Source organism: Telopea speciosissima, chromosome 10, assembly GCF_018873765.1.
Source record: "Telopea speciosissima isolate NSW1024214 ecotype Mountain lineage chromosome 10, Tspe_v1, whole genome shotgun sequence".
Lineage (NCBI taxonomy): Eukaryota > Viridiplantae > Streptophyta > Magnoliopsida > Proteales > Proteaceae > Telopea > Telopea speciosissima.
Window position 1 is genome coordinate 32779395 of NC_057925.1, and position 11800 is coordinate 32791194.

The 11800-nt window shown below is 37.3% G+C and overlaps 1 protein-coding gene across 1 annotated transcript; it reads left to right on the plus strand.

Annotated features, from left to right (window-relative positions):
• Positions 1-48: 48 nt before the first annotated feature.
• LOC122643481 lies at positions 49-828 on the plus strand. The gene has a single exon (XM_043837099.1). The coding sequence runs from the start codon at positions 49-51 to the stop codon at positions 826-828; it is 780 nt and encodes a 259-aa protein (XP_043693034.1).
• The last annotated feature ends 10972 nt before the right edge of the window (positions 829-11800 follow it).

Genomic DNA, 11800 nt, shown 5'->3' on the forward strand with positions numbered 1-11800 from the left:
GTTCTGGGTTGCATACAAATCATATAATGCTTATGGATCCAAAAAGCTATGAATGAAATGAAGGAAGATAATGAAGGGGCCTATGATTGGTTGATGAAGACACCAGTACCGATGTGGGTAAGACATGCTTTTGATCATAGAGCCAAAAGTGACCACATCACCAACAACTGTATTGAGTCATTCAATCATTGGGTAGGGCCCTTGAGGAGTAAGCCTATTCTTAGTTTGGTGGATGGTTTTAGAGTGAAGATGATGAAAAGATTACATAAAAGGTATGAGAGTGGCTTAACCAGTGTCACTAGGCTGACTCCAATTTGTGAGAAACTAGAGGCAGTACAGAAGGGTATGAGGCACTGTGTACCCATTTCAGCAGGTAGAGAGTTGTTTGAGATACAAGATGGATCTGGCCTAAGATATGTTGTTAACATGACTGAGTCAACCTGTGAGTGTGGGGTCTGGGTAGCAGCAGGGTTACTTTGTAAATATGCTGGAGTTTGCATTCCAAATTATAGAGGAACTTTAGAGGACTATTGTGATCCAGCTTACACCACAAAAAGATATTTAATGGCCTATCAAGAAATAATTTACCCAATGAGCGATCTTAGTACACTACACGAGACTGACTTGCTTCCTCCAATATTAAAGAGGGGGATTGGTAGACCTCGTATGAGTAGGAGAAGAGAATCAGATGAGGCAGCCCCATGCAATTCAAGGAAGAAGACAAGGAGTATTAGATGTCAACTCTGTGGAGGTACTGATCATAACAAGAGGACTTGCAAGTATAAAGACAAGAGACCATCTACTTCTCCCAGTGCTCCTAAAGTATAGCATGATAACATACTCAATGTCATATTTAGTTTTGCATGATAAAACTATGTAGAATCTAATGTTTTTGTTCTTGTCTTTTTTTAGAGAAAGAGAAACAGTAAGGATGATGATGCTACCTCTTTATAGATGGTAACTAGGTCCTCCCAGAGGTCCTCACAGCAATCTACTACAACTTCAATTGGGTGTGCACAAGAGAAGGTGAAGGGAAAAATGGTTGCCAAGTCTGCAAAGGTTATAGCATTCAGAAGAGCAAACCCACAACAATAATGGTATGAGTTAAATTACTAGTTATCAATGGGGTGTAAAACTTGATTAACTTGATTTGTTTAAAACAAATATTTAACACTTACTTGAGTATAGTTGGTCACTTGGAATTTGTTTCATGACTTGTAGATATGGTGAGGTGATATTGAGCTGAGGAGCCAACTTCAATGAGAGGCTGCAACTATGTCTTTCGGATTTACAAATATATCTTGGGGTTGGGCTGGTATTAAGGTGCAGAGTCATAGGTTGTTTGTGACATTTTTAAGTACAATGGGTCTTTGTAATTTCATTGTGACTTTTTTTTGCTACTGTTGGAAAGCCTCTCCATTTAAGGGCCAGTTTTAGAGAGACTATTTACATGTACTCCTACTGGGGTTCTTGACTTATTTGGGGCTTGACTGCTATCCTGCCCTTTGGGCTTGATTTTTCAGTAACTTTATTTGTGAATCTCAACTGTTTGAGGTTGATATATGCATTTTTTGGTTGATGAGGTACTTCTGGTTGAAGATTTTGTAGGTCTGATATATGCATTATCTCTGTCTTCCTACGCTTCTATTTTAGTTTCTATTTTTTGTTTTACGTTTAACAATTGCTGCTCAGTTCCTTTTGTTCAATACTTCTCTGAGAGACATTATTGTTTTTGGCTTTCATTGGATTAATATTCGTTGAGGTATCTGCTTCTACAATATAATCTTATTTTACCCTGTTTCTGGGAATATCTTATTACCCTTCTATGTCTGTAAACCTGATTAGCTATTTTGTGTCTATGATCATATATTCTGTTCTTTTTATATTCATATTTTGCTTCTTTTTGTTTTTGTTTTTTTATTTATTTCTAATACCAATTTTACCAAGACTCAATTATGTTTTAAATTGCTGAGTCTTTTTTGTGTAGAAACAGGAGCATGTAGGTTTGCATGATCCTAATCCATGTTTGTTCTGGAATATATGTTCAGTTTCTTCTATTCTTTGAGAGGCCTTCTCTCCCCTGGATAAGTTAAAAGACTTTTGCTTACTCTAAAATACGATAGCTTCCAATGCAAGTCAACTATTTAGGTTTTAACCCAATCACTTTAATCAATTATGTGGAAACGTTCTGCCATTGCACCAAATGCCAAATTAGTATGTTTCCAACGCAACTTTTTAAACCTTAAGCCAATTTCTAGGGAAGGCTACGTGCCCCAGATCCTGTTACTCTGCCTTAATTAAGGCTTACTTTGCAACCATATTGAAAATTTCATTCTTTGCATTGCTTCTTTTGAAAGGAATTGTAGAGCATAAACATTGTTTGTATTGGTTTTGTCAACAAAGAGCTTATAGTTCTGTCGATCCTGCTATGTTTTGAGAAGGTGAAATGAAGCTTAATTTCTATGAATTTTCATTGGGAAATTGACATTGGAGGAATTGTATAGATAGACTGCAATATGTAATTCATGCTATTTCTATCTAATATGCTCCAAGGAATCTAAAGAATCATTAAAAAGTTTGCTGGTATAGTGCATGCTTGATACATCTTTATTAATTAACCCCGAATGGACTGCATTTCATTTAGGGGTCTTATTAAAGTGACTGAATGAAACAGATGGTCACTTAAAAATATTTGCAATAAATGTTCAGTAGCTTGCCATGCATAACTGCTGGAGTTATTGATGAAGTGAAGAAAGGGTTCAAAGAGAATATGCTCTAGTCGACAACTTAACGGTGACACATACAGACATACACACAAAAAGAAAGAAAAGGCTCTAGTTGGCCTATGTACCTGTTTATTCTTTTATTTTTCTGCGGTTTTCCTTTCGTTCATGCATGTATCCTATATCAGTTGGTAAAAGTGGCTTTGTAAAGTGGGAATTAAAGCATTGTTGGAAACTGTATTGAACTGTGATTAAGTAAGAAGTTCACACTCCCAAGTGAAGGGCTGGGTGCTCAGATTGATTGACGGGAACATCATATTTGTAGACATTGATGATTGAACTCAAACCTCTATGTAGCAACATATAATATGATGAGTCATGGATGTACCTGCAATAGCATGTAAAATTAAAGTGCTGCAGATTGGTGGATGGATCTACTGTGGTGGGTCAAATTGATGGATGAAAAGGAGAAGAAGAGGGAGAACAGAGGAGGTTGATGGGTGAGATGGGGGAAAGAGAAATCGTGGGGGAGGGGGGAAGAGGAGAAAGACAAAAGAGGCAACAACCTTTAAACTAAATCAACTAAATTTCATTCATCAATTCGTAGGGAGGCCACCAAGCCTTTACATTGCTTTATAGTGGAAAACAGAAATAAGAAGTAATAAAAAAGGACTCCTAAATTCAAGTTAGCTAAACAATAATGTTAATGTTTGGCTAAGTGTTTGCAAAGAGACAATTTGCAAGAGCTGCTTCAGCTCTTACTCAGAGAAGTAAATATTCACTATCTGGCACCTCTTGAATTTAAGCATTTCAAATATTCATGAAATCAACACCTTCTAATGGCATCAACTCAAATGATCTTTAATTGAGTACCTTCTAATGGCATCAACTCAAATAACCATGTCTACTTCTCTAACATAATTAAAAGACACTTAACAGAAGGGGTTGTCTATCTGCTGAGTCAGAGAACTAGAAAGGAGGACACAAGAATTTTAGAAAGATAAGGAGAACACTCTAATTGTCAGAAAGAGGGTCTAGGTGTTAATGTGTTATTTTGCCATTTTTTGAAGTGCTTATATTATTGAGCATTTTGTAGAATGGTAGATCATAGTTTGTAGATGTTTTCATAGTTTTGAAACTCATATATCGTTGATATTTTTTGCTGACAATATAGGTCCAAATGTCAGTCCCTGCACCAATTCTAGACCAAACTACAGGCCAGGATGTGTCCAGGCTTTCCCATCTAGCTTCCTCCTTAAATCTGCTGTTGAGATACCTGTGGAGAGGGTTGTTATGCATTGGAGGCAAGAAATGGTAAGAATTATGAAGTATGCTCAAGAGAGTATTGAACATACACCATTGATGCTTAATTCTACCCCTATTCTTATAACAGACAACAGTTCACAAGATACTACTTTACTACAATATTCAACCATAATTAACATCCATCATTACAACCTAAAACTAAAAAACATCCATGATTACAACCCAAGACTAACCAAAATAGACTTCAACAAAATGAATTTGAAATTCCCAAACTTAAATCACTACATTCCAAATACAGTACAATACAATCAGAACTATTACTACTTGATTTGTGATCTTCATTATTGCTAGTCTTCTCCACAGTATTCAATCTAATATTCAGACTACCGATCTCTTCACTTCTCTGCTGCTCTATTTCACCCTCATTGTTTGGTGCATCACTAGCATGCACAGATTGGCTTGTTTCACCAATGGGTACTGCCCATCTGAAGAATCTGCAACCACCATTGTCTCTGTTAAAACAAATATAATACAGCCTATATGGGTTGTCCATTGACTCTGAAATCCTCACAGTAGATCTCCTCCATCAATAACATTCCATGTTTTGGAACCTCACCCACCTTGCACAGCCGCTATTCACACTCCCAGATGACATCTTACTTGCAAACATTCCAAGAGAACAAGCCATAGATTAATTAGTCTTTGTTTCCTTTTTAAACAAAGAAGTATTTGATGTTTTCATGAATTGTCAAACAAATACCCACTTCCATAATTTCTTTAGAAATTTCTTGGCTTTTCATTCACTAGAAACCCATTTGCAGCTGGGTGTTTGTACATGGGGATCTAAATGAGTTGACAAAAGAGATCACTATCCACTTGTTCCCCAAGTCCTAGAACCAAGCACAAGTGCATTCTCTGAAGACCACTCAATGAGTACCTTGATCTCTTGGTCAAGACAAGCTTACATTTTAAATCTAGTGGACCCTTAATACCATTGGTTCTTGGACTTTCATCTTCACCACACACCTCATATATTCTAGACATATAAAAAATGGTTTCTTATTCGATATGAAATAAAACAACCGAAATAAAGGGTGTAGAAATTCATAAGGATCTCACAACTCCCCATTTGCCAAGAATGGACTCCACTTGCAGTAATCAATGCCAGCTCAAAAGGCCATGGATGAGTTCTGGAATGCAAATAAGCCTGGATACGATCAATCTCCATGCCAGAGTCAACCACAACCATGTAGATGGTCTCCTTCTTGTGGAATTTTTTTCAAAATCACACAAGAATCGTCCACAGGTGGCCTTGGAATTATAACAAGAAATTACTAGGGGCGTCAATGCTTTGCCATCTCAGGAAGTTATTACTGGAGAGGCTTTAGCAGTCCGAACAAGGCTTATTCACACTGCTGAAGCTGGTTTATCGCACATTCAGGTGGAAACTGATTGCAAAGACTTGGTTCGATTTCTATCAAGTTCTTCCCCAATTCCTCCATCAAAAGCGGAACCAGTCATTCGTGATATACTTCATCTAATCCGGCAATTTACTGAATGTAATTCTATATTTTTACCTAGGGAGGCTGACCCTATGAAATTGATATCATACTAAATTGAGAAAATTATTAAATAATAGGCCAACTCTAGGATAGTTCAACCCAAAACAAATTTGTGGGCCTTCACCGGAAATCACCCAAATTTCTTGGATGCAAACAGTTCTTTGAAATTAGGTCAGATTAGAGGCTTCACTGAAAATTGCAGGGGAAACTAAGGGATAACAAAATTAGGCATTGTGAGCTTATGATGGGTAGGGTAATTTCATCTACAGCAAACATCAAAAGGGTACAACAAGACATTGTGATATTATGCCCTAATCGAAGAGAGAAAATAAGGAGAAGAAGACATGCATGTATTACCTTAACTTCGTTGGAAATTGCAATATCACCTGAGACGATGGAGATAGTGAAACCAGAGAGGGCTGAAATCGTGGCCTGAGAAGAGGGCTGAGACGAAGTTCTTCTTCTTCCTCCGGTTTGCTACAACAGGTGAAGTGAAGAGGAAGTGAAGGTATCCCTTTGAAGAAGGGTTTATTTCACTACTAAGGGCATTTTGGTCCTAAAAAATTCGTGACAACGGCACACTGTCATGACTAACCCCCTTCATTACGGGAATGTAACGGTGGGGGCCAGTTGGTTATTAGTATGCAACATGGGAGGGTAACAGTTGTTTCAAAGTTTTTTTTGGGAGGGTAATAGTAAATAGTAAAGTTTTTGGGGTGGTAATTGTAAAAAAACCCTTTCATTAATGATTTTTTTTTTAAATAGATCATAAACAAAATGAGAAATGTTACCATAAAGACCCTTAATTCACTTCAACTTTTTTTTTTTTTTTATAGTAATTTGAGATGTAAATGGATCGAATTTGGTACGGATATACCACTATCCGTATTCGAATCCGTAAATCTAATTGTTATATGAATTCGATTTGATATCCACCGAAGATGTAACACTATTTTCCGAAATCGAATCTGATTAACCAACGGATAATCTGGATATTCGAATATCTGATTTGAAACAACCAACAAGCAGATGCAAGTTGCAGAGAGTAAGGCTGCAGTCGGTGCCTCTGGCCGTCAGAGAGAGAGAGAGAGAGAGAGAGAGAGAGAACTAAAATAATAGTCCTCTGCCTCATAGATTGGCAACAATTTCCAAATCAAATCTTCATCAGCAAGACCAACAACTTGGGAAAACAGAGAAAGGGACTCTGTTCGTATCTTCTATAGATCAGTACCTTCAGTGAGATCTGCCTTCCTCAGCGACAACAAGATCAGTGATGACCAGTGGCTGCAAAATCAACGACTGATATGGCAAAAATAGTGACAGGGAGATCTCCCTCGGGATCACTCACTGAAACCCAGATCTGCATTTCTCCTCATTCCTCTATCTCACTGGAATTTTTAACTTACAAAGGCACCAAGGAAGAAGATCTTCATTTCTCCTCAATCCTCTTTGTCTCACCTTCAAATACCGATCGTGCTATGGTCTATTAATGGTAACTAAAACTTTGGTTCCCTTTCGAAAAAAGATCAACCGAAGCTTCAGGAAGACAAGAATCCTCAACAAAAAAAATTAATAAATTATTGTTTATTATAATCATGATTCAAAAAGCATAAAAGTCATTATGTGGACCTACTCTGGCTGTTATACCCGTGTCAAAAAAAAATCGGGGCTAATTTGAATTTTTGGTTGAAGGTCCAGAATTCGAGGTCATAGCTACCAATACCTTGTGGTGCATTGATCGAGTGGTCAAGATAAAGGACGTTAGCCCGATGGTGAGGACCTATATATCGTAAAGAAGGCAAACACCAACTCCTTACAACTGTACAGTTCACCACCAAATGAATAGCCTAAGGTAGGTATCATCCCTTGATTTCTAAGGCCCTACCCGAATACATGATACATTAGACCTATGAAACATGTACGGAAGGTTAACACGCGAAGGCATTAACAATAGGGGTGGTTCGGCACTATTTCAGCAAAGGAAAAATAAGAGAAGAGGAGAAAGAAAAGAATTGATTACCCAAGTTGCTAAGCATAGGTAAGAATTTTTAAACCTACTCTACTTCTCCTTCTACCCCCTTTACCTAGGCCTAGCATCATGTACAATTCTGTTTTGGTCTGAATTAAACCATGATTGGTCATACATGTTAAATCTGTCCAAGTAGATACAATTGGGAAATGCCAATACCATACATGCATGCCCCAATCTCACATCTAATTTCTTTCTTTTACTCTTTCCCAGACCCAAAATTTAGTTCAGATGTTAAGATAACTAGGAATGAACCTTTTATCATTATGCATGTTTGGGTTGACATGAATTGATTAAATTATAAACCCTGTTCCTTTGCATGCATGCTTGAACCCAACCATAGGACTTAATCCTAATTCTAGGTTAAACTAATGTTGACCTTCATCACCTTGAATGCTTAAATTAAAACATTTGCAGACCAAACATCAGAGCATGTTGCATTTGATGATGAGAACTCCATTCCATACATGCATGTTAAATCCCAACTCAAAAATCAAATTCTGCTATTATGGCAGATTGACCCCTATTTAGTTAAAATGATGTAACTTCATCATCCGAACTTCATTTTCTTTGATTCAAATGTTGTTAGAAACTAGACTCATAGAGCTTCATTCTATTAGAAGGAACCATTGTCCAATTCTGTCTCTAAGTGAGTTAAAATTTCACTTCAAGTTGTTATAAAAAATTAAATTCTTCTATTCTGATAGGTTGACCTCTATTTTGTTAAAATGACACAACTTCATCATCCAAACTTCATCTGTTTTGATTCTAATTTTTTTTTTATGAACTAGGCTCATAGAGATTCATTTTATTAGAAGGAACCATTGTCCAATTCTGTCTCTAAGTGAGCTAAAATTTCACTTCAAGTTGTTATAAAAAAATTAAATTCATCTATTCTGGTTGGTTGACCCCTGTTTAGTTAAAATGACATAACTTCATCATCCAAACTTCATTTGTTTATTTTAATTTTTTTATAAACTAGGCTCATAAAGATTCATTTTGTCAGAAGAAACCATTGTCCAATTCTGCCTCTAAGTGGACTGAAATTTCACCTCAATCCAAACAAAAACCTCTATTTCCCCCCTTTTAAATTCTGCTATTGTTGTCTCTGGATGATCCACTCTGGACAATCTGGATGGTCCAGTGCAATCATCAAGACTTGTTGTACTGAGTGTTTTTCACTTTAGTAGAGGTATTCCCTCGACAATTAGAGTAAGCAGAACCTGTGTACATAGAAATCAGAAATATAATATATTTTGGGAAATTAAGACCTTGGCCAAATAGACCCTTAGGACCCACTATATAAAGACCTAAGCTAAAATTCATTTCTCAGCCAAATCATTGAAGGAGAAGTGAGAAAGAGAGAAGAGAAAAGAGAAGAAGGAGAAGAAGGGAAGGGAGAGGCTTGAACCGCATCTTGTTTCCAAATTCTGAGGTAACACCTCCATTATATCAGTCTCCTAGCTTCTGAAATTTCCCTGATCTCAGAATTTCTGTATGAAATTCATACCTACCATGTCTTCCATGAAAGATTACATGTTTGGGATGCTTTGGAGGTTGATCCTCTTGCATGCATGCTTACTACCTTCTTGTAAGACTTCTTTTATTTTTCCTAGAACCAGAATTCACTATGTATCTTAGATTTCAGTCATGAAATGATTAATTATGATGCTAACATATGATCTCAGTTCAGAAATTCTAAATTTAGAACCCAACCCTCTTGCATGCATGTCTACCTCAGACCAATAGCCTAAATCTAATACTGTCCCAACCTTACATGGCTGCTTTGATGAAATTGGAACCTAACCCAACATGTATGTTGGATTCCATCTCATAACCCTATAGAATTCCACTATTTAAACATGATTGAATATAGTCAGTCTTGTTGATCATCATTTCATAGCAATTGGGGAAGAATCAAACCAAAACCCCCTGAAAACATCCAAATTTTTGTGTTGTACAGGCACTGGACGAACCACTTTGGACCATCTGGAAGGTCCAGTGTAATCATCCAAAGTTGGTTTTTGAAACCAAAATTTTATCCAAGCACCATATGACCTTAAGCAATGTCCCTAAGGGCCATTGGAACTAAACCACATAGGATTCCCTTGATTCTTCTAGCCTTGTTGCTATCCTTGCGTCTGGATGATCCACTCTAGCCCATCTGAAAGAACTAGTCCAAAGGGCCAGAGTTAGATCTTATAACCAAACCTTGAATCAATCAGTTGGGGACCCCATCCTTGTTCCCTAGGACCATTAGTCTAGACCCACATGGAAACCCCCAAAAATCCCTCACTTTTGTTGCAATTACCATGACTGGATGATCCACTCTGGCTCCATCCGAAAGGGCCAGTCCAATGGGCCAGTGTTGTTATCTGCCTTATTTTAGGTATGGACCTAGTTCAAACATAACACTAAGGGCACCCTAGGACTCTAAACTTATTCAAACGTTATTTAACATTTACTAATGCTCCAATTAACATAGGTTATAACCCGTGTGCGACGAGACGTATCAAAGTCCAATTGGGACCCAACAATTAAAAGAAAAAACAAGAATTAGTTAAGGTGAGTGAAAATTTGCCATACATGTAGGTGTAACACTGATGTTGTGCTATGATGTGGTGGTTAATTACATAATTTCTCATTTATCATTCTTGTTATTGTTATGGGATTTAAATGGAAATTGTTAAGATATGATGTTGTTGTTGGCATAGTTGCATATAAATTGCTAGATTAGATGTCATAGCCGGCTTGGAAATGAGGCTGGTGGTGGCCCATAGTTGTGGGATGCGGATGGCACCACCCGACTCATACGATGTTATGAAGAAATGCATATAGCTAGGACTCTCACTACCCATACTACGAACCCTTGCTAACAGGGGTTAAGACGTTGGAGGCCTATGAGAGAACTAATGTCTGAGGCATTATTAGGTCTGGCACCCATCTTCTAAAAGGGGGATGGTATCACAGGTTAATCATAGAGGGCCGGTCAGGCTGACCAAAGAAGGCATGCTGGAGCCAACTAGCTTTCTCTGACAACTGAATGAGTGTATTGCATGAAGGGATTAGAAGCCCACACCAGGAATACATGTATTGAGGATTGTAGTAGTACCTTCTTACCTGGACTTAGTTTTGTTGTTAGGTGGATTAAATAATAAATCTGAACCTCATGTATATAGGATCATGTTTATGTTGCAACTGCATGCATGGTTTATTTTTCATTCACGGGTTTGGTGACATTCGTGGAATCTTTCTTTTTAGATAATTTTGCTGGTACTAGTATACCAATGGGCGATGAAGCTGCTGATGGAACTGTAGATCTTCTTTACTTTGCAATTCAGTGACAATTTTGGGGTTATCTTATTTTTCCTTCTGTCGAAAGTGTAATTATCAGGATAATGTACTTTGAACATAAATGGATATGTATATGGTATAACATTAGGTATTCGGGATTTTGTTGTAAATGATTTAATCTATCTAAGGGTAGCTCAAGTCTTATGTTGCACTCTAATATACATTATTATCTTTCTGCCCTCATTATGCGGTTGTGACATGTAAGTACTGCTTCTGGATCCTGGAGAATTAGCGGCTATCATAGGATATCCAGGTCACTAGCCGAATCCTCCTAGGGGGTGGGTTGCAGGCATGACATTGGCTCTATCTTCACGATACTTATCGTGGTTCAAATTTCAAAACCAACTTTCTGCAATCCACGACATCCACCATTTTAAAAAGCAACTTATATAAAAAACATTAAAATGTCGTTAGCCAAAACGAATCGGATCGGAAAATATTTAATTGAATATTGAGATATCTGAATCCATATCCGATTAGTTTTCGGACGAATACAAATAGTTTTCAAATAGTATTTTTTCGAATACAAATATCCCTAAATGAATACGAACGCAAATCGAATTCAGATTTTCGACTATCCGTTGACATCCTTAATAGTAATTCACTTTCATAAAATATCACAAAACTACCCAAAACAATATCCCTCCCTTGCTTACATTTTTTTTAAAAATTTTTACCCCTCTCTCTCTCTCTCTCAAGGCTACATATCAAAGGAAACCAGAGGGTTCTGAGTTCCAGCAAGGAGCTTGGGAGTGGTGGGTGTTGGATATAGTATCCATCAAATCCAAATAAATTGTTTATTTTAATTTATTAGTATTTGCTTTTATATTGGCGATTGTGTGTCCCAAGGTATGACTTCAAAGTGT